General features: G+C 38.2%; 1 protein-coding gene across 2 annotated transcripts in view; it reads left to right on the forward strand.

Moving 5' to 3' along the window:
• The first annotated feature begins 6,061 nt into the window (after positions 1 to 6,061).
• tat (tyrosine aminotransferase) overlaps positions 6,062 to 26,753 on the forward strand; it is a 63,624-nt gene continuing 42,932 nt past the window's right edge. For both annotated transcript variants that reach the window (XR_009063195.1, XM_057836162.1), the window contains exons 1-7: positions 6,062 to 6,209; positions 9,880 to 10,169; positions 14,142 to 14,246; positions 18,397 to 18,464; positions 18,618 to 18,776; positions 20,679 to 20,817; positions 20,894 to 20,946. Coding sequence is in view for 1 of the 2 variants with exons in the window: in XM_057836162.1 (XP_057692145.1) it covers positions 6,205 to 6,209; positions 9,880 to 10,169; positions 14,142 to 14,246; positions 18,397 to 18,464; positions 18,618 to 18,776; positions 20,679 to 20,817; positions 20,894 to 20,946 (819 nt within the window). In the remaining variant the exon portion in view is untranslated. The remainder of the gene's footprint in view (positions 6,210 to 9,879; positions 10,170 to 14,141; positions 14,247 to 18,396; positions 18,465 to 18,617; positions 18,777 to 20,678; positions 20,818 to 20,893; positions 20,947 to 26,753) is intronic.

Genomic DNA, 26,753 nt, shown 5'->3' on the forward strand with positions numbered 1-26,753 from the left:
GACCTGTAGTATGAACCCAGCCATGTGTACTTGTGTCAACCTCAGATGTGTCTCAAGTTTATCTCCTTACTTGGAGTCACGATTTCAGTCATGTCTCAGTAAAAGATATGGATGAGCAAAGTATTTTATTTCTTCAACTTGCCTCAAAGCTGCCTCTTTTACTTATCTCGCAGAGCAACCTTATATTGTGACAGTCACAAATATTTCTCAATTTGATCTCCTTCCAGTCTGCAATTGCTCATTTTGGGTTTTCAAATTATTTCATTGTAAGAAAGTGTAGTCTGCTCTGACATGTCCAATCACATCTTAATCACCACATCACATCTCATGCCAAAATCCGAGAAAATCTTAGAATTGGTCAAATAAATAAATAACATCTGGTTCATTTGGTTCATCTTGTTCAATGTAAAAATTAAAGTTGTGACCGAAAATTCGGCGGCGAAAACTATCGGCCGGTACAAATGCATTATCCGTTTTTGTTTTCGAAGACCGAAAGTTTACCACAAAATAGTGTGAAGAACCTTAGTCCTCTTGTATGATGACGTAATCAAAACAGGCAACACGCTGGCTGATGATGTCTCGCTATAACTACTGACTCACAGACAACATGTCTGCGATTTGAAAGTTTTTTTTCAAAAAGCAAAGAATTATATGAATTATTAAATGAACCAAAATATAATACATTTTCTTTATTACTGCTACATGCTTTCAGAAGTTGCTTTCCCCTGATGTGACGCGTCACATAGAGCACACAGCATCTGTGCCCGTGGCGTGCGTGGCTCAGTGGTAGGAAAGTCGTTCCCCAAGCCAGAGGTTGCGGGTTCAACTCGCTGTCCTGATGAATTCCCCTAAGTATCCTTGAGCAAGACACTGAGCCCCATGTTGTTGTGTCACCAGCAGGTAGATGAGGGTATAGTGTCAAAGCCCTTTGAGTGCCTGAAAGGTGCTATACTGTACAAGTATGACTCCGATTTTAATTAAGAGAATTTCTCCTTTCCAATAGTGCTCTAATCTGGTTTTCTCAAATCTGCATTGTCTCAATGATGTCTTTGCTCATTTTAACTCATCACTTGCTCCTAAGGGTACCCTTAGGAGCACAAACTCAGAAACAAATAAGCAGAGAATGAGATAAATTTGAGATGATCAAATTCGTCTCATGAGACGAGATTAAGCAACAGATGAGTAGCAAAATTTTGCTATGGCCAGTTATATAAAGACAATCAAAAATAGACAACATTTACAAATGCTTTCCCAGTTGTGCTTTTGCTTATTCTGTTTTGTTATTGCATGTACTTGATGGCTGACGCTGTCTAGAAACTAATGCTTCACCAGGATCTCCCACAGTCTAAAATCCGGTTCAGTGCTGCACCTGGTTACCCCCCCTGTTTATTCTGTTGGACTGACTAATAGGAAAGGTAACCTAGCTAGCTGTGCACCTGTCCTGTTTAGGTATATAAAACTTGTTAAAGTGTTGAATTAAATAAAGGTTTTGAGAAGAAAACATATAATACAAATCAGGCAATGTCCTGTTTATTCAAATAAAAAAAAGTGCCAGCAATTGACATTATTGATCCGGCACCTCTTGATTTTGGCCTCCCTGTGTTCAGGGACTTATTTGGGCAGATCTCCGGCACCACTCGTCTGACATTAGGAAAAAAAAGACATTGGAAATTTGCGGCATCTGGAGAGCAAGTAGCCAGGATCAACCAGTACACTATTTCAACATGCCAAAAAGACTGCATTTGCATTTATTGTCTTTTTTCATAAAGAAGGAAGATGGTTCAAAACGAGTCAGAAAAGCAACAACCGGCAATGAGGGCAGCCGCAGTGATCATGCTAACGGATTGGAACGGTGTTCGGCAATTCCTTGCTACTCGGCGAAACGTCCTATACAACAGTCAGCGCCCTTGCGCAAGCATCCGCACGCATGCGCACATCTATTCAAAGTGGCAAGAATTAACTTTTTTTGTTTTGATTGATTTTTTTAAATACCTTTTCATTGCCTCAAAAGTAGTTTTTGCATGTATTTCCCTCTCATACTTTTAACCGTTGTGCGTTTTGGTGGTAGCTTCAAAGCAGTTGGCCACATTAATCACGTCGCGTATCTAAACCGTCCTTATTTGATGTAACTACATTTAAGTATTTTCTTACGGCATTTTTTTAGTATGTTCTGCGTGTATGTATCTAAACAAAATAAGTTGGGAGCACACGGTAGTACTTTGAGTGCCAAATTTGCCTTATGTAGACATTTCGCCGATGTAGGACATTTTGACAGCACACCGGGTGCAACAGGAGGCTAGAGTCGCAGCAGCTAGTCAGGTTCACGGACAGCCAGCCAAGCCCGTGCAGGGAGCTGCTCCCGTGGCAGCAGCTGGTCTGGTTCAACCCCACACGGAGTGGGGGCCAGCTACAGCAGTCAGCCAGGTGGACCACCAACAGCCGGAACAATAGGCCAGTTCTCTTATGTGAAATTCGGATTTGGGCTGCAAAAGAATGGGTTTGTGTTATTTTTTGTAATCTCAGATTTTTTTTTTTTTTATGTTTTACAAGTTAGACCTGTTGAGAAACTAATTGCTGACTGTGTACTGTCCCACCTGTGGTTATGTGGGCAATAAAAAAAAATGTTGTAAAAAAAACAAATAATAAAATGCTGTAAAATAAATAAATAAATAAAAATATAAAAATAGATAATGTAAATAAATACATAAATAAATACAATAAATAAATTGAAAAAAATCCACTTTCAGGATTCCTACATGTCTTATATGTTTGTGAATAGTGCTTGCGCTCCCATGCCAAGCAAAGTCCTCGATGCAAATTTGACATGTGATTCTTTTGCTTTACTTTGTCCAGAGTAAAATGCTCCCATGTTTTTGGATGATTGCATGCCTGAGCTTCGCTGCACTGCACGCTGCGATTGTTGTCCTAATTTTGGGTCGCTACTGCACATGGAGTACACCCATGATTAGTTGCCGACAAAAATTGATAATCCAATTTGTTGGCAACATATTTACTCATTGATTTTATCGCCTTCATTGAGGCTTGATACTGGGGTGCAGGGCATAGGTAAGAGGAGTCATGACCAGTTTTTCTTGGAACTTGGTAATGATTTGTGTGAGGCTATTAAACAATCGTCATTCAGACTGCTGATAATGTGTTTCTTGGGGAGCGGGATGACAGTGACAGGTGGGACAATGGCCCAACTCAGGTAGTGGTTGAAGATCATAATAAAGACCCAGTCGGGCTGCACAGTCCTTAAGCATTAGACCCAGAACACCATCGGGTCCCACAGCTTTCCTTGGGTTCACAGATCCGAGCTTGGGCCTCAACTGGAACTCCTCAGCCACTAAGGTACTGCTGCTTTGGGATGGTGGACGTGGTGAGGCCTCAATTTACATGGAAAACGTGTCTCTACTTACAGAATTTTGAGGTTACGAAACTGCTTCCAGAACAAATTAATTTTATAAGTAGAGGTACCACTGTAATATAAAAAAGTCAATGTTTGCGTTTTCTTCAAAATATATTCCATTTCACCGTGCATAAAGTAAGTCATTTGTACTTATTTTGTTAATGTATGCTATTTTATTTTATTTTTAATAATACATAAGTCAATGTTTACATTATCTTCAATTTTAATGTACATCCTATGAATGTTCTTAAGTAGTTAAAATTGAGGCTTTGCATTTAGATGTGAGGAAATGAACGAAAAAAAAATGAGGAGATGGAGGTTGAGGTTACTGCACGGTGTTTTTGTTAACTGTTATTTTGCACATCATTGAAAAAAATACAATTTTGAATAAAAATCTGTTTCCTTTATATGCCTTGTTACAGTAAGTGTAATGCAGTAGCCTAATGCATGTGTAAAACCTGTTGTGTTTTATTTTGTGTTGTAGGTATAACTGCCTAAAGCAGTTTTCTTTGCATTTCTGTGGTTTTAGCAGGTTCTACCTCATAAAAAAATCTATCTCCTTTATGTCAGGGAGTTCAAGCAAGAAATTCTAGCCACTTTCACCCCTGCTTGTTCGTTCGACAAAAGTTGCGAGTTGTTGGATACTGTATAGGAGGCTTTAGACATGTTGATATGTGAAAGAGTAAAAATTGTGACAACCGACCGTGTTCTCCCCAAGTACAAGTGTTTTCCTCCCCCCCCTCCGAATGTTGTGTTAGCATTCTATTTGGTGCATGCTTTGTAAAATAAACTTAGTTTTGTACTTTGATCTTGAGCCAGCTTTCGGGATCCACTTTCACAATTCAACTGCTGACGTCATCTTCAGTAAGCGTGTGTGTGTGACTAAGGTGTGTGCATGAATTTCTCCCATCACTTAAAAAAGTAAAAATGTAAGAAGTCAACACAAAGGTAAATATGCACGTGTGTTGTTTTATTTGCAAACGTTGGCATAGAAAAAAAAATGAAAGTCAAAATTTGTGAATGCATAGTCCGAATGACTGTTAGTTATTTTGCCAGAGAAATTGTTTTATATTCATGAGCTGGTAATGATCAACCAATATTTGGTTTAATTTTGTTTGTTTTTTAAACTTCATTTAGAAAGATGTTATTCTCCTCAGGTGTTCATTTTGTAAAACAAATGACCTAGAGGGCATATTTTAACAGGGAGATTACTTTCCTCTTCAAGCACCTGTTACCTCAAAAATGAACTTCATCACATGTTCAAGATACACTTAGTCATTTCTTGGTATTCCACAGTTGGTCAGCTAAAAAAGAGATGACTATTTCAAATTGTTTTGTGCATTCTAAGGATACCAACCATGCACAACCAGAATAGTTACAAACAGTGGTGAGTAGAGTAGCCAAGTCATGTGACTCTATTGTTACCTTTGATTTGAATAATGGAGTCATGTGATTATTGTTGCGACGTCTCATAGGTGAAATTGATGTGACCACTGTCGGCATCTCTGGCAAAAATTAAGTCAATATATGGAATAAACAGTGGTGGATGAAGTACTCACTTTTTTTAATTGAGTAAAAATACAGATACGCAGGGGGAAAAATTACTTAAGAAAAAGTACAAGTGTCTCAGAAAAAAATACTCAAGTAAAAGTATATAAGTATTTTCTCCCAATGCAAAAATGATATATATATATATTTATATTTGACATATAAATCAATTTAAAACTGTGCAGAATGGAAAAAAAACAAGTTATAAAATTGACTGCACTGTAAACAGAAGTTTAACAGGCTCAAAAACTCTCAAATTTATCCTAATGGCAGATTGCAAGCAACTATCAGGTGCCTACCGCCACCTACAGGACAAGCATGTGCATCACCCATCTGAAGGCGCACTGCTCGCTGCTGTTTTTTAGTGGTCAATATCTTGTTCACCTGCCAACTCTTGCTTGTACTCTTGTTGCTGCCTCTAGTGCTCGATTACGGTACAGTTGCACGGGGCTTATTGATTTTACCATATACATGAAAACGAAACTATCAATTGAGAGAAAAACAATAAAAAAGAACATGTAATGCAGGTGACAATTTGAAAAGTAATGGAGTAAATGCACAGATACGTACTGTAAAATGTAGTGAAGTAAAAGTAAAAAGTACCATTCATATTTATACTCAGCTTACAGATACACAAAAATGTACTTAATAAAGAAGTACTTTTACTTTGTTGCATTCAACCACTGGGAATAAAGAGGAAAAAAGTAACGACTCTAGTGTAGTGACGAATTAAATGTAACATGTTACCACCCACCTCTGATTACAAAATAATGGATACTGTAAGTTTAACAGATTTGATCATTTAGCTGAAAGAGTAAATACGTTGAAATACCCTGAAACCTTTCAATAAAATATGTAATCCACTGAACTGGTATTTCTGAAGTGTATTATGTACAGCACAAAATATATAAAATAAGTATGTAGTCATTAATTCATTGTAAACCACACTTATTATTCTGTTTTTATGCTGAGGGCTCCATGCACTTTTGGCAAAATCAAAACTGTTGAATCATTCCTCTTGTCAATAAGGTGACAGTAAGAGTTTGGAGGTGGTATGGTTCTGGTTAGTGATGTAAAGGGGGTGTAGCAGAGCAACCCTCTCAGCCTCCACCAATGGAAATATGGGCTGCCTTCAACACCCATTTTTGAAGTCTTGCTATAAAATGGAACTCCCGTTGAATTCATGACTGCAATAGCCTTTCACTGATGGTAACGCTGTTTTTGAATTACGTAAGAGCGACTTTATCATGAGGTAAGAATATTATTTTCATGTAATTTAAGAGGGAATATTTTGTTAAGTCCATAAAAATGTTGGTGATGCCCATCTGCATTAGAATGAAACTGTTAAATAGGAATATTTTCTACTTTAATGGAGGTCTGATGGAGATATTATTACATTGATCTTGTGTGTTTGTTGTGTCAATAGATGATTTTCAAACTTTCATAACCCAGTTTTTTTTCACCAGGTTACATTTCTCTGTAAGACAACTTTTTGCATCATCAATAATTTTTTTTTTCTTTGTGAAAGGTGCAACAATTACGATCATTGCCACAAATAAACAATAATAATATGAGCTGTAAAATAAAAAATAAAAAAAGACAAATTGAAAGTGATGACTTAGGAATATATATTTTTCAAACATACATACATATTCTAATGCTTTTTTTCCCAACTGTTAAATATTATTACTTTGGGAAACAACAAGTCCGATCCATGCTGTTGCTGCCACTAATGATGATGATGACACAAGCGCTGATTAAATGCCTAAATCAGTCGTAATTGTTGAAAAAGTAGACAATATGTACAGTGGGGCAAATAAGTATTTAGTCAACCACTAATTGTGCAAGTTCTCCCACTTGAAAATGTTAGAGAGGCCTGTTATTGTCAACATGGGTAAACCTCAACCATGAGAGACAGAATGTGGAAAAAAACCCAACAGAAAATCACATTGTTTGATTTTTAAAGAATTTATTTGCAAATCATGGTGGAAAATAAGTATTTGGTCGATGCCAAAAGTTCATCTCAATACTTTGTTATGTACCTTTTGTTGGCAATAACGGAGGCCAAACGTTTTCTATAACTCTTCACAAGCTTTTCATACACTGTTGCTGGTATTTTGGCCCATTCCTCCATGCAGATCTCTTCTAGAGCAGTGATGTTTTGGGGCTGTCATTGGACAACACGGACCTTCAACTCCCTGCGCAGATTTTCTATGGGGTTGAGACCTGGAGACTGGCTAGGCCACTCCAGGACCTTGAAATGCTTCTTACGAAGCCACTCCGTTGTTGCCCTGGCTGTGTGTTTGGGATCATTGCCATGCTGAAAGACCCAGCCACGTTTCATCTTCAATGCCCTTGCTGATGGAAGGAAATTTTCACTCAAAATCTCTCGATACATGGCCCCATTCATTCTTTCCTTTACAAAGATCAGTCGTCCTGGTCCCTTTGCAGAAAAACAGCCCCAAAGCATGATGTTTCCACCCCTATGCTTCACAGTGGGTATGGTGCAATTCAGAATTCTTTTTCCTCCAAACAAGAGAATCTGTGTTTCTACCAAAAAGTTCTATTTTGGTTTCATCTGACCATAACACATTTTCACAGTCCTCTTCTGGATCATCCAAATGCTCGCTACGCCCGCAGACGGGCCCAAATGCCCGCAGACGGGCCTGAACGTGTACTTTCTTCAGCAGGGGTAGTAGCCTTTGTTACTGTGGTCTCAGCTCTCTGTAGGTCATTCACTAGGTCCCCCCGTGTGGTTCTGGGATTTTCGCTCCCCGTTCTCGTTATCCTTTATAATGCCACGGGGTGAGGAGGGAGTTGAAAGTCCCTGTTTCCCAATGACAGCCCCAAAACGTCACTGCTCTAGAGGAGATCTGCATGGAGGAATGGGCCAAAATACCAGCAACAGTGTGTGAAAAGCTTGTGAAGAGTTACAGAAAACGTTTGGCGTCCGTTATTGCCAACAAAGGGTACATAACGAAGTATTGGGATGAACGTTTGGTATAGACCAAATACTTATTTTCCACCATGATTTGCAAATAAATTCTTTAAAAATCAAACAATGTGATTTTATGTTTTTTTTTTCTTCTTCTCCACATTCTGTCTCTCATGGTTGAGGTTTACCCATGTTGACAATAACAGGCCTCTCTAATATTTTCAAGTGGGAGAACTTGCACAATTAGTGGTTGACTAAATACTTATTTGTCCCACTGTATGTTATTGTTATTATCATTATTATTTATTATTATTTATTTATTTATAATTAATTTATAATTATTTATTTTTTAAATTATGTGATATGTGTGTATATACAGTACTACCCAGAAAATTACAATATCCTGAAATGGTTTTGTATATCTGCAATCCAATTTAAAAGGTGGATTTGACAAATTAAATGAATAAATAAAATGCAAATCCTTATACGGTATTTTTCTGGCTCAATATATATTAGTATTTAGTATATGGTGGAAAACACAGACAAGACTGAAAAAACAGTTTCTGCTCTTGCACCCCTCTTTAAAATAAACTACTGTATTTTAAGCCAAAACAACTGTTGAGTTTGATAGGACAATATGTCTATATGATCAAGGGTTCAATCCCGGGCTTCGGCCTTCCTGTGTGGAGTTTGCATTTTCTCCCCGTGCCTGCGTGGGTTTCCTCCGGGAACTCCGGTTTCCTCCCACATCCCAAAAACATGCATGGTAGGCTGATTGAACACTCTAAATTGTCCATAGGTGTGAGTGTGTGCGTGAATGGTTGTGTGTCTCCATGTGCCCTGCGATTGGCTGGCAACCAATTCAGGGTGTCCCCTGCCTACTGCCCGAAGTTAGCTGGGACAGGCTCCAGCACCTCTGCGACCCTCGTGAGGAATAAGCGGCATGGAAAATGAATGAATGAATGAATGAATATGTCTATATGCTGTCATAGCAGATTCATAGCGTTTTAAGCCCCAGAACTATTTTTAATTTGTCCGATTTACCCTTAAAACCCCCGTTTACAGACGTTGCGCAACCGCTTTTGTTTCAATCCAGCCATAAAAACTAAGGTAATTAATTATATTTATTATTCAAAATGTCTATCATTTTTAACTTAAAATCATTAATTGACGTCTAATATTTTGTTTAAAAAAAATGACTTTAAAAAATGATTCACTCCCATACTTTAAACTTTTAAACAAATTACGTCACAATAAAAAAAATGGCGTCTGTAAAAAAGTCACAGATATCTACCTCATAACTATTGCTTAATTGTATTTTTTTTTTGTTACTGTTGCATTTTCTCCGGTACGTTAGATGATAAATAATCGAACCAAACAAAGATTTTTTTTTTTTTAAACGTTAAAAAGGTGAATATATAAAAAAGAAAATCTCGACCACACCTTGATGTCTGCGATTTCTGCATCCCAATCCTTGTTATATGACCATGTTTCACCCATAAAATCCCCCAAAAATCCAGCTGTGGCCATTCACAGCTGTGTCTTGACACTCAGTGATACATGCTACATGGAGTTTTTGGATCGAAACAATGTAAGTACGCGATAATATCCCGTTAAAGTCATGGTGTCTGTAATTCTGCTCTTGGGTGCTCTCACCTCCAGATAGGGTTTTGATGTGTTTTTTTTTTTTAAATGCCCTCCTGTTCAAAATTTTTCTTCCCCAAGAAAATTATGATTTGAAGCTTTCCAATGATGTATCACACATGCATATTGGACAATTTTAAAAGTTGACTAAGTTGGGGGTCTCAGAGCGGAACTTTAAGTCACCTGAGTGTTTTCCGGCATATATATTACTTATATTTAGGATATATTTCATATACTTGTAGAATAGTAACAAGTTTGATGTAAAACAAACAGATTTTCAGACGAATGATAATTTCAACTGTCTCAACATTATATTGGTCTAACAGTGCTTTTTCCATAACAGTTCCAGTGATGATACCAAGTCTTACTTGGTTCAGATGAATGAGAATGGTGTTTGCAACAAAACCTCGATCAATGGCAAACACTTGAACGGGAATGGAGTCATTGGGAAGGGGACTCCCCACGTCAGTGTCAATGGAAGTTCCTATCCTGTCAAAGACAAGAGGCGCAGAGAGGCATGGCGAGTGAAGCCTTCCTTGATGGCTGAAAACACTCTCAATCCTATAAGGGCCATTGTGGATGGGATGCAGCTATCCCCAAACCCAGATAAAGCCATGATTGCCCTTTCAATAGGTGAGAACTTTTTCTTTGGTATTAGAATACACAAATCAAAAGAATACTACTGAAAATGGCAAATTTCATAATAGCAAATGTGATTAAAAAATCAGCAAATTTAGTTAACTGAAAAGCTAAATGATACAATTTGTTAAATTTGGTTAATAATTTGTTAATATGTGACAGTAAAATACATACTTATGTATACAGTACAGGCCAAAGGTTTGGACACACCTTCTCATTCGTGCGTTTTATTTATTTTCATAACTATTTACATTGTAAATTCTCACTGAAGGTAATAAAACTATGAATGAACACGTGTTGAATTATGTACTTAGCAAAAATAGGTGAAATAACTGAAAATGTAAAATACTGTAGTATCTTAAAAGTAGCCACCCTTTGCTCTGATGACTCTTTTTCACACTCTTCCATTGTCTTGATGACCTTAAGGCAGGGAGTGGCCTAAAATGGTTTTTGACTTCACAGGGATGCCTTTTCAGGGTTGATTAGTGAAATGTATTGCTTTATCAATGCGGTTGGGACTTTCATTTGTGTTGCATTGAATGAGGTGTGTCCAAACTTTTGGCCTGTACTGTTCAAGGGTATGAAAAAGTATCTCAACCTTTTGGAATTTTTCACATTTCTGCACAAAATCACCACCAAATGTGATCTGATCTTTGTCAAAATCACACAGATGAAAATACAGTGTCTGCTTTAACTAAAACCCACCCACATAGTTATAGGTTTTCATATTTTAATGAGGATAGCATTGAAACAATGACATGGGGGGGGGGGGGGGGGGGGGGGGGATAAGTGAACCCTCTGCCTTAGGAGACTTAAAGAGCAATTGAAAACAATTTTTACCAAACATTTTAAGTCAGGTGTGTGCCCAATCACTGATGAGTGGTTTAAAGCTACCCTGCCCACTATAAAAAACACACCTGGTAAGAATTGTCTTGACGTGAAGCATTGTCTAATGTGCATCATGGCTCAGTCAAAAGAGCTGTCCACCAAAGATGACGCCAAGAGTTCAGCGTAGAATACTCAGAGAGGTAAAAAAAGAACCCTACAGTGTCTGCTAAAGACTTACAGAAATTACTGGCCATGGCTAATATCTCTCTGAATACATCAACTATATGTAAAACTATGGCCAAGAATAGTGTTCATGGGAGGACTCCACAGAGGAAGCCACTGCTGTCTAAAAAATAAAAAATGTTGCTCGTTTAATGTTCGCAAAAAGGCACTTGGACACTCCACAGAAGTTGCGGCAAAATATTTTGTGGACTGATGAAACCAAAGTCGAATTGTTTGGGAGTAACACATAACGTTATGTGTGGAAGAAAAATGGAACAGCTCACCAACATCAACACCTCATCCCCTTCGTGAAACATGGTGGAAGGAGCATCATGAGTTGGTGCTATTTTGCTGCCTTAGGGCGTGGACAACTTGCAATCATTAACGGAAGAATGAATTCAAAAGTTTATCAGGATGTTTTGCAGGAAAACCTGAGGCCATCTGTCAGACAGTTGAAGCTAAAAGGAAGATGGATGCTGAAACAAGATAATGATCCAAAACACAGAAGTAAATACACTTCAGAATGGTTTCAGAAGAACAAAATACAAGTTCTGGAGTGGTCAAGTCAAAGTCCAGATGCTGTGGCATGACCTAAAGATAGCGATTCATACCAGACATCCCAGGAATCCGACTGAACTACAGCAGTTTTGTATAGAAGAATGGGCCAAGATTAGTCCTGATCGATGTGCCAGACTGATCTGCAGCTACAGGAAGCGTCTGGTTGAAGTTATTGCTGCCAAAAGGGGTCCACAAAATATTAAATGTCATGGTTCACTTAGTGATTTTTTCCCCCTTCTGTCATTGTTTGTATACTCTCCTCATTAAAATATGAAAACCTATAAATAATTGGGTGGTTTTAGTTAAAGCAGACACTGTTTTTTCATCTGTGTGATTTTGACAAAGATCAGCTCACATTTGATGGTGATTTTATGCAGATATGTGAGAAATTCTAAAAGGTTCGGATACTATATTTTCATACCACTGTATATGTAACTTAATATAATAACAGTAGGTCCGACTAGATCATTAAAACTTTCTTTGAAACTTCTACCAGATGATACTCTTTACATTTAAAGCTGACTTTATCAAAATCAATTTAACCCAACTCTTTATGAAATTAAAGCTTACTTTAAATAATCGACCAAACCCTACTCATGATGAATTATAGCCTAATTTAAATAGTAAATGGAATCCTACACTTTATGAATTATGGCAAAATAGATTGCGACACACAGACCAAATGCATTGCCGCATGATTTGAACTATATAACCCAAATGCATATTAGTCAAATTGCTTTACTACGCCAGCAATTTTACCACAAGTAGCCACTCGTCAGTTTGTAGCACCTGTAGGTGGAAGGGAGCAGTGTGAGCAGAAGAACAGGCTTCCACTGACTTCTTGAACAACGATAAGTAATAGCATGTTGTCAAATTCAAGGTCATAAAACTCACGGGTTCAAAACGAAACCAAAATGAGCACATAACAACAAATTAAATGCAAAAATGGCATTTACAGTGTATCACAAAAGTGAGTACATTTCTGCAGATATATAAGTATTTCTTTTCATGAGACAACACTGACAAAATGACACTTTGACACAATGAAAAGTAGTCTGTGTGCAGCTTATATAATAGAGTTAATTTATTTTCCCCTCAAAATGTAGCCATTCATATCTAACCCCCTGGCAACAAAAGTGAGTAACCCCTTTGAAAAAACGTACATCGTTAAATGTCCAAATTGAGTACTGCTTGTCATTTTCCCTCCAAAAGTTCATGTGACTCATTACAGGAGTACTTTCAGCATTGCTGCAGAGATTGAAGAGGTTGGGGGTCAGCCTGTTAGTGCTCAGACCATACGCCGTACTCTACAAATTGGTTTGCATGGGTATCACCCCTGGAGGAAGCTTCTTCTGGAGACTGTACACAAGAAAGCCCGCAAACAGTTTGCTGAAGACATGTCAACAAAGCACATGGATTACTGGAACTATGTCTTATGGTCTGATGAGACAGGCGGGCTTTATGTGTACCGTCTTCCGCCTCGGGTGACAGCCATGCACACCAATTTGATATAGAGTGCGGCATATGGTCTGAGCACTAACAGGCTGACCCCCAACCTCTTCAATCTCTGCAGCAATGCTGACAGCACTCCTGTAACGAGTCACATGACATTTTGGTGGGAAAATGACAAGCAGTACTCAATTTGGACATTTAGGGATGTACATTTTTTCAAATGGTTGTACTCACTTTTGTTGCCAGGGCTTTGACGCATGCAAAAATCCTCCCATTTCATACATCGCCTCCGGTTACTGCCTCTGGCATCGTGGCCATCGGCAAAAGATTTATACTGGGATTAAAAGTGAATTTTGCGCTTCTTTGGTTTATCTAACAAACAAAAGGACTAGGGTGTGTGGCTCAGTGAAGTCCAATCTATCGAATTATTCACTGAACTGAGTGGGACTTTCAGATCCTATCAGATGGTGGAGTTAACTTCAGAGCACTGAAATTCTTGTGGTAGGAGAAAAATCCGAAACCAAAATGATCAGGTGGTTCAATAATTACATCGTGAATGTGGGCGATATTGACTGCGCAAACCTGTCTGTAGCGCTGCTAATCGCCTACTGACATACCTACTTAGTTAGCATGTTGCGATACTGTACCGACAGAGGTCATGACAGTGTTGAATTTACGCTCTACAGCACTCGTCACGCACACTCACCGAGGGAAGTTTTCTCACGCTAGTTACTGTGATATTGTACACACGTCGATTCGTTCACAATAAATGAGGCATGTTCACGGGACACGTGGATGGAAACTTTTCAGATTTGAATGCATCAGAGATGCAAGACTTGCTTCACTGGTTCATAAATTCCTAACCCAGACACTGTCTGACTGATGACTTCCATGTGTGTTCCTTAGGGGATCCTACTGTTTTTGGAAACCTTCCTCTAGACGATGCAGTCATTCAGGCCATCAAAGATGCTCTAGACTCACACAAATACAATGGCTATGCTCCTTCTATAGGTGAGTTTCACATGTCAGAAAATGAATGAAGCTGACTAAATATGATCAATTTGTTCTTCTATGTTAATTATAAAGTTTTACTTAAAAAAACAATGACTGCTTTCAGTCTAACCATTGGCACAATGTGATTTATTCTCGATTAAAGAAGTAAATATCGATCCCCTTTTCAGTTTGGTTTGCCAGATAAGCGTTTTGCAATAGAGAATCATCATACCGGTGTAATTTCATCCAGAAAGGAAAGGCTAACAAGCTACACATTAACATTAGCAATGAACATGGTAAAAAAAAAAAAAAACGGTACGGTTTGACAATGGTATTATGAATATCAAGGTGTCTGAAACAGAAATGTTAGATCACATTTCAATGTTTGTCAAGTGTTCCTTTTACAGTTGTACCTCCACATATGATCGCATCGATCCTTTCTTTCTTTCTTTCTTTTTTCTTTTTTTTAAAACCTGCCCAGTTCAGCTGGTTGACGCAGAGAATGGAAATCTGAGTGTCCGATTGATCCGAACAGTTTTAATGTATCACATGGGAGTATGAATACTCCCATCATTCAATGTGCCGCGTTTATTAGGAGAAAGCAACGAACAGGAAGGGAAGATAGAAAAAAAGAGAACACATACAAATACATACGATCCATTAAACATCCGACGTAAAATTTGACTCGGCATTTGTCTCGACATATCACGTCATGCTGGAAATACGACGATTTATGACAGCGTCGCAATTTATTTCATTGTTTTCCCGCAATACGGACGCACGGTGGATTTTCTTGTGAGAGAAATCAACATGGGTCTCAAGAAGGAGTGCAGGTGGTAAAAAGAGGGAAAAGGTGACACTTATCATTGAAATTAAAATGGAAATGATGAAACATCTCGACGGTCCTTCTCCGACCTCCGGTCGTCAGTCTTTATAAGTTAAGGTAACAATTATTGTAACATCGACAAGGAAGTCACCGATTTCGTCAGGTTTTTTATCATTTATATCAGAACTTGTGTAACAACACTGCTACTGTCCGCAGCAGCCGACGCCAACAACAACATGAAAAGAGAAAGTAAAAACTCCGCACCTCTCCTCACTCTGTCATCAGTCACACCGTGCGTTCAGGAACAGCATGCAAAACACAACTGCTGTATTATTGCCCGATTCGTTACATGAATATTATTATTATATTATTCTGATTTGGATTTGTAATTCATTTGTTTTGCTATGTGTAATTGCCAGGGGCGTCACTAGACCTAATCCACTACTGAGGCACAGAGGGGCACTGGCAAGCAGTGTTGTTAATGAAGGCGTTAGAATATAACGGTGTTACTAACGGCGTTATTTTTTTCAGTAATGAGAAATCTAATTAATTACTTTTCTCATCTTGGCAATGCCGTTACTGTTACTGAGGCGGGAAAGGCGTGCATTAGTATGCGTTACTAAGTTGGTTGAATAAAAAAAGTCTGAGAGTGACTGACTCACGGAGACGAGAAAGCAGAGCAGGAGTGGGGAAGACGCCGTTGCAAACGCGATGCTAGGTGGCTCCAGTAATATCTGACTGCAGCCATAGCCTACAAACTACGCCCACATGATACGGTAGATATCACATATTACAGAACTAGATGCAAATGACAGACACGGCTGCATTGGCAACATGTTTTAAGAACTACATGCGATAGTAAACAGCCGCCATCATAAAGCAGTAGACCTCTCAGGAAGGCTCTGATATAGATATCCTTCCTAGCGAACCTGTTACTTTTTTTTTTTTTTTTTTTTTTTAATGCTCCTAAATCGGCAAAATCTTGAGTTAAATCTATCTTTAAACGATGAAACCGTTTTAAAACTTACACATGTTGAAAGTAGACAGAAGGGAACTTATGCAAAAACGGGAGCAATATTAACAACTTTAACGGTTGATTCACAACTTTAAATGACTTCCACACATAGCAACGGTTAGTATCTAGTTATCGCAATACCCTTGTGTCTAGTTAAGTGGAGGGTAAAGAATTGGGCTAGGGCCAGTTGTCCCCAAAACCCTTTAAACTTAACATTGTGTGACCTGTTTTTGTTTGTTTGTTTTTTTAGAAAAAAAAAACATGAAAATTATCACTAGTTACTTTGCCAAGTAACTAATTACTCTTACATTCAGGTAACTGACTTACTAACGCAATTACTTTTTGGGAGAAGTAATTTGTAACTGTAATTAATTACTTTTTTAAAATAAAATTAACAACACTGCTGGCAAGCGAGGAAAAGATTCAGAAATTGCATTTTAAACTATATATATAACTTGATTTATTCTCACCATTTCTTTTGACCAAAATACAAGTTTCTGTAAAAAACAAAAACAAAAATTACAATCAAAATAGGGACATCCCTTGTTGGTAGTCAGTTAACCTGGGACTATATGACTGTCACTGTCATGCAATTAATCAGTGTTTCTTACTGGTAGGTTGTGACCTAAAATTGGTTAATGTTGCCTAGGTGGGTTACCTAGCTTACTTCTCTCATTCCTCCTTGCTAATTTATTATTGCTGCGGGCCAATAACTTTTTAATATCCATTTGCAAGAGTAATACTATTTGGGTCATCTTGTTACAGATTACAGGGACTGCAGTAACAAATACAATGCTAGAAAAGCAGATGAAAATTATGATGAGCAATTTTACAACTTGGGAACTCAGCTCTCCCGACGCACGTGAACGCAGTACTGTATATCTCACCGAAAGTGCTTTGTGGAAGTATCAACTTATATGCCTATCGCAGTCAAAGTTAGGTGCATTAGTCAACATATTGACTCATTCACTCCCAGCCATTTTCACCAGAGCAAGGCCCTTCGCTCCCGGCCGTTTTACTGGATTTTGACTGATTTTGCAAGGCCCACAGAAAGTTTTGTTCTATTGATATATCAACATGGAACCCACCAAAAGAAAGATTAGACTCTCTTCTTTCAGCAGAAAGAAAATTAAGTTCATATCTTTTTCCATTCTTTAGAAATCAGCATTACAAAAAGCTTAGTTTGAGCAATTTTCCAATTTCTGATGAAAAAACGTGAAAGCATACATTTCAAATGTAACTTCAAACAGCTATTTTTTGCTTCAGTTACATCCCAAACATCTGAATAATGTTTTCCTTTTACAAAATAACAGAAACAACAAGACAAATAGAGCTTTTGATAGCAAAGTAACAATTTATTTACACATAACTGAAAGATGACGCTATTGTGGCTGCGACAGCCGGTTAAACTTTTCCCTCATTGTTGCCTGTCTCAAAAAGATGAATTTTTTTTAGTCTTTGCGGGCTCCGCTTGCGAGCGGCACGGGCTCAACGGTATCTAGTGGTCCCAGTCGTTCTGCTCGGTCGTCCAGCGCCTGGCATCCCGGGCGTCCTACAGGTTGTTCTGCTCGGTGTCCGCCGCCTGGCATCCATTCCGTCGTCTTCCGCCAGCTTTGCGGCTTGGCCTCTCGTTGCTGTTGAATAGGGTTGTGGGTTTTACCAAATGCGCTAGTGCCCTCCAATAGTCAGCTTTATTGCTTTAAAATGGATTTTCAGCTTTGTGCTTTGGAGCTAAATTGAATCACGACCCAGAGATGTCTTTTTTGAAAAACAAAACAAAACAAAACAAAACAAAAAAAAAACATAAAAGATGTATAAATAGGTCTTTGGGATACTGAAACAATTAAAAATAGAACATATTTATATGTTTTTGGGAGCAAATGAGTTAAGGAGCCATGTGCAGTTTGTGTATATGGAGTGAATAGAGCAATATGACCATATTAAATAGGCACATTTTATAGATTATGTAATGTAGTTTATTATAGTTTATTGTAGTTTTTTTTTAAACCAGTGAATCTTATACTGGGGCACTGCAGATCAATACTGGAGCATGTGCCCCAGTGAAATATGTCGGGCAAAGCCCATGGTAATTGCTATTTGTAATTGTACCAGCAGTATTTATCAAGTATTTAGTGTCGTTTTTTGGGCTGTGGAACAAATTAATCAAATTATAATGCATTCTTATGGGAAAATCCTGCTCGACATATGACCATTTCGATTTACAAACCAGGTCCTGGAACGAATTAACTTCGTATGTAGAGGTACCACTGTACTTGCTATAACTAATCTGTCAAACCATGATGCTACAACTTTTTTTTTTCTGGCAGGTTACTTAAAGAGCCGACAGGCAGTAGCCAACTTCTATAGCTGTTCTGAGGCTCCTCTTGAAGCAGAAGTGAGTTATTTGCATTCTAATTCACTTGTGCCAGCAATGTACTGTAAATTTCAATATCATGAAAATTCATGACAAGGGTAAACCTGTACACAATAATTGATGTCATCCTACAGTATGCCCTAGTTGAAAAAGTTTGCTCCCCCTTCTATCCAGGATGTTATTTTGACCAGTGGCTGTAGTCAGGCCATTGACCTGGTGATCAGTGTCCTATGTAATCCAGGGGACAACATCCTGGTTCCACGTCCAGGCTTCTCCTTATATAAAACTCTGGCTGTTTCTCTTGGCATCGAGGTCAGGTTCTACAACCTGCTGGTATGTTGAAGCTTTTGAATGCCCTTGATGAAGTATATAAATGCTCCACCTCTTCTTGTTTAAAACACTTGATAATGTACTGTTATTACATACATTACTAAAGCGGTAATGAAATCACAACACTTGGAGCCTCGATCAAGGTGTGAAAAGGCAAGATTGAACCACTCACTTTTCAAACCAAATACACAACGTAACACATATTTTTTTTCCAAGGTTCTCAGTGGTACAGTATTTCCTAGTTTGTTTTGTCACATTAGCAAATAAAAGCACATTTTGTTTCCAGAAATTTTGTTTGGATTTGTGGTCATGACTTTGAAATTCTCTTTCCCACTTTTTTTTTTTACTGTTGTACTTTTTAATGCTTGTGTATGTACATTTTCCTCATTCTATAGACTTAGTTTGACCTGAAAAATGAAGAAATTACATTTAACAAAAAATATTCTGCATAACTAGGACCTAAAATGGAATATTTTGAATATAGTAATTTTCGCAAATATTTTTCTAATTTTCTCAAATTTTAGCAAAACCAAAATTTCCCCTTTTTAGTGTCACTTTTTCATTTAGTTTGGACCCAAGCAACACAAATAAAATGACTAGGCCTGCAAGCAGGACTGAACAGGCCCTCGCAGTTTGGCACTACTCAGACGGCACGCAGCTCTGGGTGGTGGCAGATCGTTCCCCTCTCATCATCTTATGAGAAACTAACATGTGCTTGAAGCTTACCTCTTTTGTGTTGTGGGCATGGCTGAAGAAGATGTTTTTGTATCTCTTGAAATGAGAAATACATTCACACACCTCGTTGAAAAAACTCCAATTGAAGATGATCCAAAAAAAGGAGACGCTACTGACAAAACCAAAATAAATCTTCTTTTTGGGCCAATTCGACTGAGTGTGCGAAATTTCGTGGCCTTATAAGCTGCCGAAGTTGCTGAAGAAATCTCCTTCCTTTTAATGGCGGACAAAGAGTCATCATGGCAACAGACAGAGACATGTGGACATGGGCCTTAAAGTGTAGTATGACAAAAGGTCTTGTAACACAGTTATGATCGGGTCTATTCTATCCTTGTAAATTACCTAAAAAAAAAAAGTACCTATATAACTGAGCTGATTATACTGTATAATGCATATAAGGCTGCTTAAAAGTTGGTGGGAAAAATTTGAGCATCCTGAAAAATTGCTCGTGTTATGTTCCAACCGTTCCTATGCATACACGCCCTTGGACAAAGAGGAGTCTCGATATTAACCCACAAAAGATGACTTTTTACATGACATAGCACAATCGTTCATCTTGAACGAATGGCACCGTTTCTGGTCCATTTCGCAATAATTGGGCAGGGGAACTGCGTGATGCCATCACTTTAAATTATTATCTCAAAAATGATAGCAGCACAAATGAAATTTTTTCACAGCACAAATGTAGCACATAACGATTGACACAATTTTAAGCCATTTTTTTATTAAAATGGGGGACTGTTTGACCTCAGATTGAACTATAAAATTGTTCATATCTTAAAATCATAGCAGTACTTTTTTTTAGCACAAACGAGCATAAACCTAGCACAAACGAATGACATCATAAATTTGCGTCCGGTGGATGCCAACTTCACATAGGTAACACGAGGACAATATACAACGACAGACGACTTTCTGGAAAATCAATAATCAGAGTGAAAGTAAATACACCTTTCACTCCACGGTACGTGGCTATTGCTTAAGAATGGACAAACAACTCCCCTCATCATCATCATGACCACGCAAGAGTTTCGAAGAATTGACTTTCCATAGGGCCCAATGGTAGTTAAACACGACCAATTCCATGATTGCATTCCATTGTTGCGGGTTGTTGTTTCTCGTGTTTGTAACAGAGGTGATTGATTGATCGAGTGTTTGTGAAACTGTCAGCCAGAGAAGTCGTGGGAGGTGGATCTGCAACATTTGGAGAGCCTGATCGATGAAAGGACGTCCCTTTTAATTGTTACCAATCCATCCAATCCATGTGGCTCTGTTTTCACCAAGGAACACCAACAGAAGATCCTAACGGGTCAGTAGAGATACTGCCTCAACTGCTGTTCTCAAATAGATATATAGATTCATGTATTGATTGTTCTTTTTCACAGTGGCTTCCAGAAACTGTATACCTATCTTAGCAGATGAAATCTACAGCAACATGGTGAGTCAATCAATCAATACAGAGATATGAAATGAGAGTGTGCCACCTTTAAAGGGGATACCGGGAGCGGCTGTCATTGGTCAAGATTAAGTTTCACACCTACAGCAAAATGCTGTAATGGTAAATGACCTTTCCTGTGAAAGATGGTCGCTCAAAGAATCTATAAAATGTAAATCATAAATCTAGCAAAATGATGATAATGGAAATAAAATGGCAAAGGAAGTTTCTTAATCGGAGCGATGTATTATGTATTGGAAGTGAGATTGGTCAAACAGTTGAAGCCCAGATGGCCATTAGATTTAGTGTCTTTATAGGGAAAGGAATTTTCATACCTGACCAAGAAATCAAGGTGGGGGATTTGGTTTTATTAAAGTGCACAGCAATAAATATATGCCAGACAATATGAATTGAACATCACAAACATTAATAAAATATAATAGAAACAATAAAGAAAGTGTGGAACATTCTAATTGTGACTAGTTGGCTAATGTGCAGGTTTGCATACATGTACAGAAATTTAGTATCTGGTGAATAACATGCAGTCAACATTCACAGACCTCTTCATCTTATTAAACAATGAACCTCATCATATAAACCAACTACAGTGAACATTTGCATGATACCTTCAAACCACTATATTCACTGATCACATATTTTTATTTTATTTTATATATTTTTTTGGATAGGATGCAGCCGTAGCCGATAAAACTACAGGGGTATGAAAAAGTATCTGAACTTTTTGGAATTTCTCACATTTCTGCATAAAATCACCATCAAGATCACATAGATGAAAAAACAGTGTCTGCTATGCTTTAACTAAAACCACTCAGACATTTATAGGTTTTCAAATTTTAATGAGGATAGCATGCAAACAATGACAGAAGGGGGACAAATAAGTAAGTGAACCGTCTGCCTAAGGAGACTTAAAGAGCAATTGAAACCCATTCTTCTCTACAAAACTGCTGTAGTTCCATCAGATTCCTGGGATGTCTGGCATGAATCGCTGTCTTTAGGTCATGCTACAGCATCTCAATGGGGTTCAAGTCTGGGCTTTGACTTGGCCAATCCAGAATGTGTATTTTGTTCTTCTGAAACCATTCTGAAGTTGATTTACTTCTTTGTTTTGGATCATTGTCTTGTTGCAGCATCCATCCTCTTTTTAGCTTCAACTGTCTGGCAGAAGGCCTCAGGTTTTCCTGAAAAACGTCCTGATAAACTTTTGATTTAATTCTTCCATTAAAGATTGAAGTCGTCCAGACCCTGAGGCAGCAAAACAGCTCCAAATCATGATGGTCTGTCCACCATGCTTCACGGTGGGGATGAGGATTAAGGTGTTGATGTTGGTGAGCTGTTAAATTTTTCCTCCACACAGGATGTCGCGTGTTACTCCCAAACAATTCAACTTTGGTTTCATCAGACCACAAAATATTCGGCCAAAACTTCTGTGGAGTGTCCCAGTGCCATTTGGCGAACATTAAACGGGCAGCAATGTTTTTTTTAGACAGCAGTGGCTTCCTCCGTGGAGTCCTCCCATGAACACTATTCTTGGCCATAGTTTTACATATAGTTGATGTGTGCACAGAGATATTGGCCTGTGCCAATGATTTCTGTAAGTCTTTAGCAGACACTCTAGTTTTTTTTTTTTTTACCTCTCTGAGTATTCTGCGCTGAACTCTTGGCGTCATCTTTGGTGGACGGCCACTCGTCCAGTGCCAAACTCTCTCCATTTGTAGACAACTTCTGTCACTGTCGATTTATGGACATCCAGACTTTTAGACTTTTAGAGATGGTTTTGTATCCTTTCCCATCTTCATACAAATCAACAATCCTTGATCACAGGTCTTCAGACAGCTCTTTTGACTGAGCCATGATGCACATCAGACAATGCTTCTCATCAAGACATTTCTTACCAGGTGTGTTCTATAGGAGGCAGGGCACCTTTAAACCACTCATCAGTGATTGGGCACAAGCCTGACTTAAAATGTTTGGTAAAAATTGGTTTCAATTGCTCTTTAAGTCTCCTTAGACAGACGGTTCACTTACTTATTTTCCCCCTTCTGTCATAGTTTGCATGTTATCCTCCATAAATGTTTGGGTGGTTTTAGTTTAAGCAGACACTGTATTTTCATCTGTGTGGTTTTGACAAAGACCACATGGCATTTGATGGGGGATTTTATTTAGAAATGTGAGAAATTCCAAAAAGTTCAGATACCTTTTCATACTGCTGTAGCTAACACCTGCATGATTACGAGTGTGAACGATCGGAGAAAAAAAAAAACGGACACAAAAACACATCTAGTATACGGATGAGAGTTTCCCAAATAAAAGTGCTGCTCTAAGTAGAAAGTAAATCAATTAAACGACTAAACTATGAAATGGAATCTGGGGTCCATCTGCAATGTGTAACACTCGTATTTGATTGGCTAAAAGGCGTCTGGCTTTTAAAAATGGCTGCACACAGCAATTTTGCCTATTTAAGGAGATGTAGATGTTTTTCTCCACTTTTGAACAGCTGAAAATAACATTGTTATTTTTCAAATTCTTAAACAAGATTCTTTCTACCAGAAGGCACTTGATGAAAAATATTACAATTCCTTTAACGTGCATGTGAGACTCTAAAAAAAAATCTTAAATAGCATTATTATTGGAATTAAAATCATATTTTGTGAAGAATTCGACTACATACAAAAATTTGGCAAAGCGCAGATGACAATGAGTGTTTAAATCTGCCATTTAGCGCCTGCTGTCATTATAGAGCTCTGGCGCCTCAATCTGGATGGTGACGTCAGAGAATGAGTGATTTCAGCAAATTTAGCATTGAGCCCAATGGAAGAGAAGCGTTTTTCAGCGATTCTGATTCAAGTGTGGATTTTTTTAACGATGTTGTCGGTCCAAAGGAAGTATGTGACATACAGCCAGTTATGTTTGAGTCGTATTTGGAAGTGGAGGAAGATTCAGAAATAGAAAAAGGAGACAAGAGACAACAAACACGAGGTTGATGATTAGAGCAGACTGCAAAATGTCTTCATTAATTTTATCACTCTACTCCAATATTTTACAGGATATTCTTTGTATCTCAGTATTTTTCCCCCAATTGCTAATTAAATTGTATGGTCATGACAAATAACAGTATTGTGGTAAATGGAATATGAAATATTAAACATGCATTTATTCCATACGACAGGGCGAAATTACTGTATAATGGTCAAAACGGCCAACCACAGTATTTTGTGCCACCGGATTTTTTCCGGCTCTTGTCATTTCCCTGCGGGGACTCGGGGACGTAAACAAAAGAGGAGGGTAGGAGCTAGGGTACACGCCAACCCGAACGGAGCGGCTCTTCCAAGTCTCTTCCTCGCCTTTCGAACACGAAAATTACACAAAACTACCCCAACTCATGTCACACACGGTGGCAGGGGTGTTTGCTAGCCCCCGGCGGGGAGCAAGTTTCAGCTCGCCGTTCCCCTGCTTTGGCCCCGGCAGGCAGGCGGTGCTCGTCGCCAGGGAATGAACGCCGAAAATGACATTTTCACGGAGGACAAACCACCCCTACGTCGGAGCGCGTGACTCTCCGAGCCCAAGCTGATTATAGCGCTTTCTAAGCGGGCACGCGAAGACGGTTGAGGGGGGTGGAAGTCTCGACATGATTGAGAACTGGAGACGAGAGCGCATGGCTGCCCGAGTACGGGCGCTCCCGCCTACATCGGCGGCGACCATGGTGTACGACGAGCCCCCGGTTGTCGGCCGAGAGAGGCGGACACTCCCGCCTTTTCGGTGGACAGGGAGAATTGTTACCCACAAAAAGCAAGCCACCTCCTTATTAAAACGAGTGCCATGATCCCAGTATTGGAACAAGTATTTGATACACTAACAATGGGAAAACCCATTGGCAGTGTCTCAAATACTTGTTCTCCCCACTGTAGCTTACTCACTTCCTTGTCCGTTCAACGGTCCCTCGATTGTCTTCGCGGTGAACAGGATCTCTTGGAAACCCAGAAAGGCTCACACCACACCCCCTAGCGACGCAAAAAATAAACAAATTAATCTGCAAAATCAGTTGAATCCGCAGTCCTTTTGCACACAAAGTATGGCAGTATCGTATTGATGATGACTTTGATTTCACATTCGCCTTCTTTCTCAATCCAAGACTTTGGCTGGAATTCTTTCATTTTTGTAACGTGGGATTAAAAAAACATTGAATAAATCTATAATAATATATATTCTGCATACAATACTGTGTGTAATATGAAAAAAACATGCTTTTTGTGTCACAGGCACTTTCAATCAGTTCTTCTCAATTATTTTATGTTACTTTAATTTAATACATTAAAAAAATAGAATAGAATAGAATACAATTCAATGAAAAGCATTTATTGTCATTGTTCAGGGCACAACAAGATTTAAAACTTCGCCATAACATAAAACATAGAATTTATTTTTTGTGATGTGTAATAGTCAAGTTTGGTCTCAACATTGGTAGGGATGCTATATAAGCTTAACCTGCATGTTCACTTTTTGCTGGGGACAGGAGATTAATAAAATCAAACAGATTGGGTGAACAGAGTTCAGGGGTACATTTCTCACGAATATGCTGATGAGTTTCCTATGTAAAAAGGAAAAAAGTTAATTTTGTTATTTTCATGGGAGAAAGTCATTTTTCAAAATGGGGGAATTCCCTCTTGCTTCATACTGTGTATTTTTTTAGTGTGGTTTTACTATTTGACCTATGGCGGAAAACACTCAGGTGACTTAAAGTTCCGCTGTGAGACCTCCAATTTAGCCAACTTTCAAAATTGTCCAATATGCACGTGTTATACACCATTGGAAAGCTTAAAACCTCAATTTTCTGGGGGAAGAAAAAATTTGAATAGGACGGCATTTAAAAAAAAAAAAAAATTCAAACAGCAAAACCCTATCTAGAGGTGAGAACACGCGAGAGCAGAATTACAGACTTTAACGAAATATTATCGCGCACTTACCTTGTTTCGATCCAAAAACTCCATGTAGCATGTATCATGAAGTGTCAAGACACAGATGTGAATGACCACAGCTGGATTTTTGGGGGGATTTTATGGGTTAAACATGGTGATATAACAAGGGTCGCGATGCAGAAATCGCAGACATCAAGGAGTGATCGAAATTTTCTTTTTCATATATATTCCCTTTTAAACGTTTTTTTCAATTTGTCTTTGTTTGGATAGATTATTTATCATCTAACATATCGGAGAAAATGCGACGGTAACAAAAAAAATACAATTAAGCGATAGTTATGAGGTAGATATCCGTGACTTTTTTACAGACGCCATTTTTTTCATTGTGACATAATTTGTTTAAAAGTTTAAAATATTTGAGTGAATAACCTTTTAAAGTCGTTTTAAAAAAAAAAAAAAAAAAAAACGAAATATGGGACATCAATTAATGATTTGTTAACCTACATTTTCCTTCAACACAAAGGTAATACATTCCTTCAATTGGTTGTCTCTTCTTTAATTGGTTGTCTCTAAAGTGCATCAGTGGGTTGAGCAATTATGGAAAAAACTTTTTTTTACCTTAATTATGATTAATGTATGATCAGAGGTCTAAGAAATTTTTGATTTGCATACTTATTTATCTACTGCCTTTCACATAAAGTTTCACATTAATTGTCTCTCCCTTTAGAGATATTGGTCAGTGGTGGCCATGAAAAGTAAAGAAACTCATTTACAATGAGTATTTTCTTGTCAGCTGAACAGTTTTTATTGCCTTTGCCTTTTCTACTCAATGCTATTTGGTTATTGTACCGTAATATGGTTAGTTAAACAAAATTA

This window comes from Corythoichthys intestinalis, chromosome 5 (assembly GCF_030265065.1).
Source record: "Corythoichthys intestinalis isolate RoL2023-P3 chromosome 5, ASM3026506v1, whole genome shotgun sequence".
Classification (NCBI taxonomy): Eukaryota; Metazoa; Chordata; class Actinopteri; order Syngnathiformes; family Syngnathidae; genus Corythoichthys; species Corythoichthys intestinalis.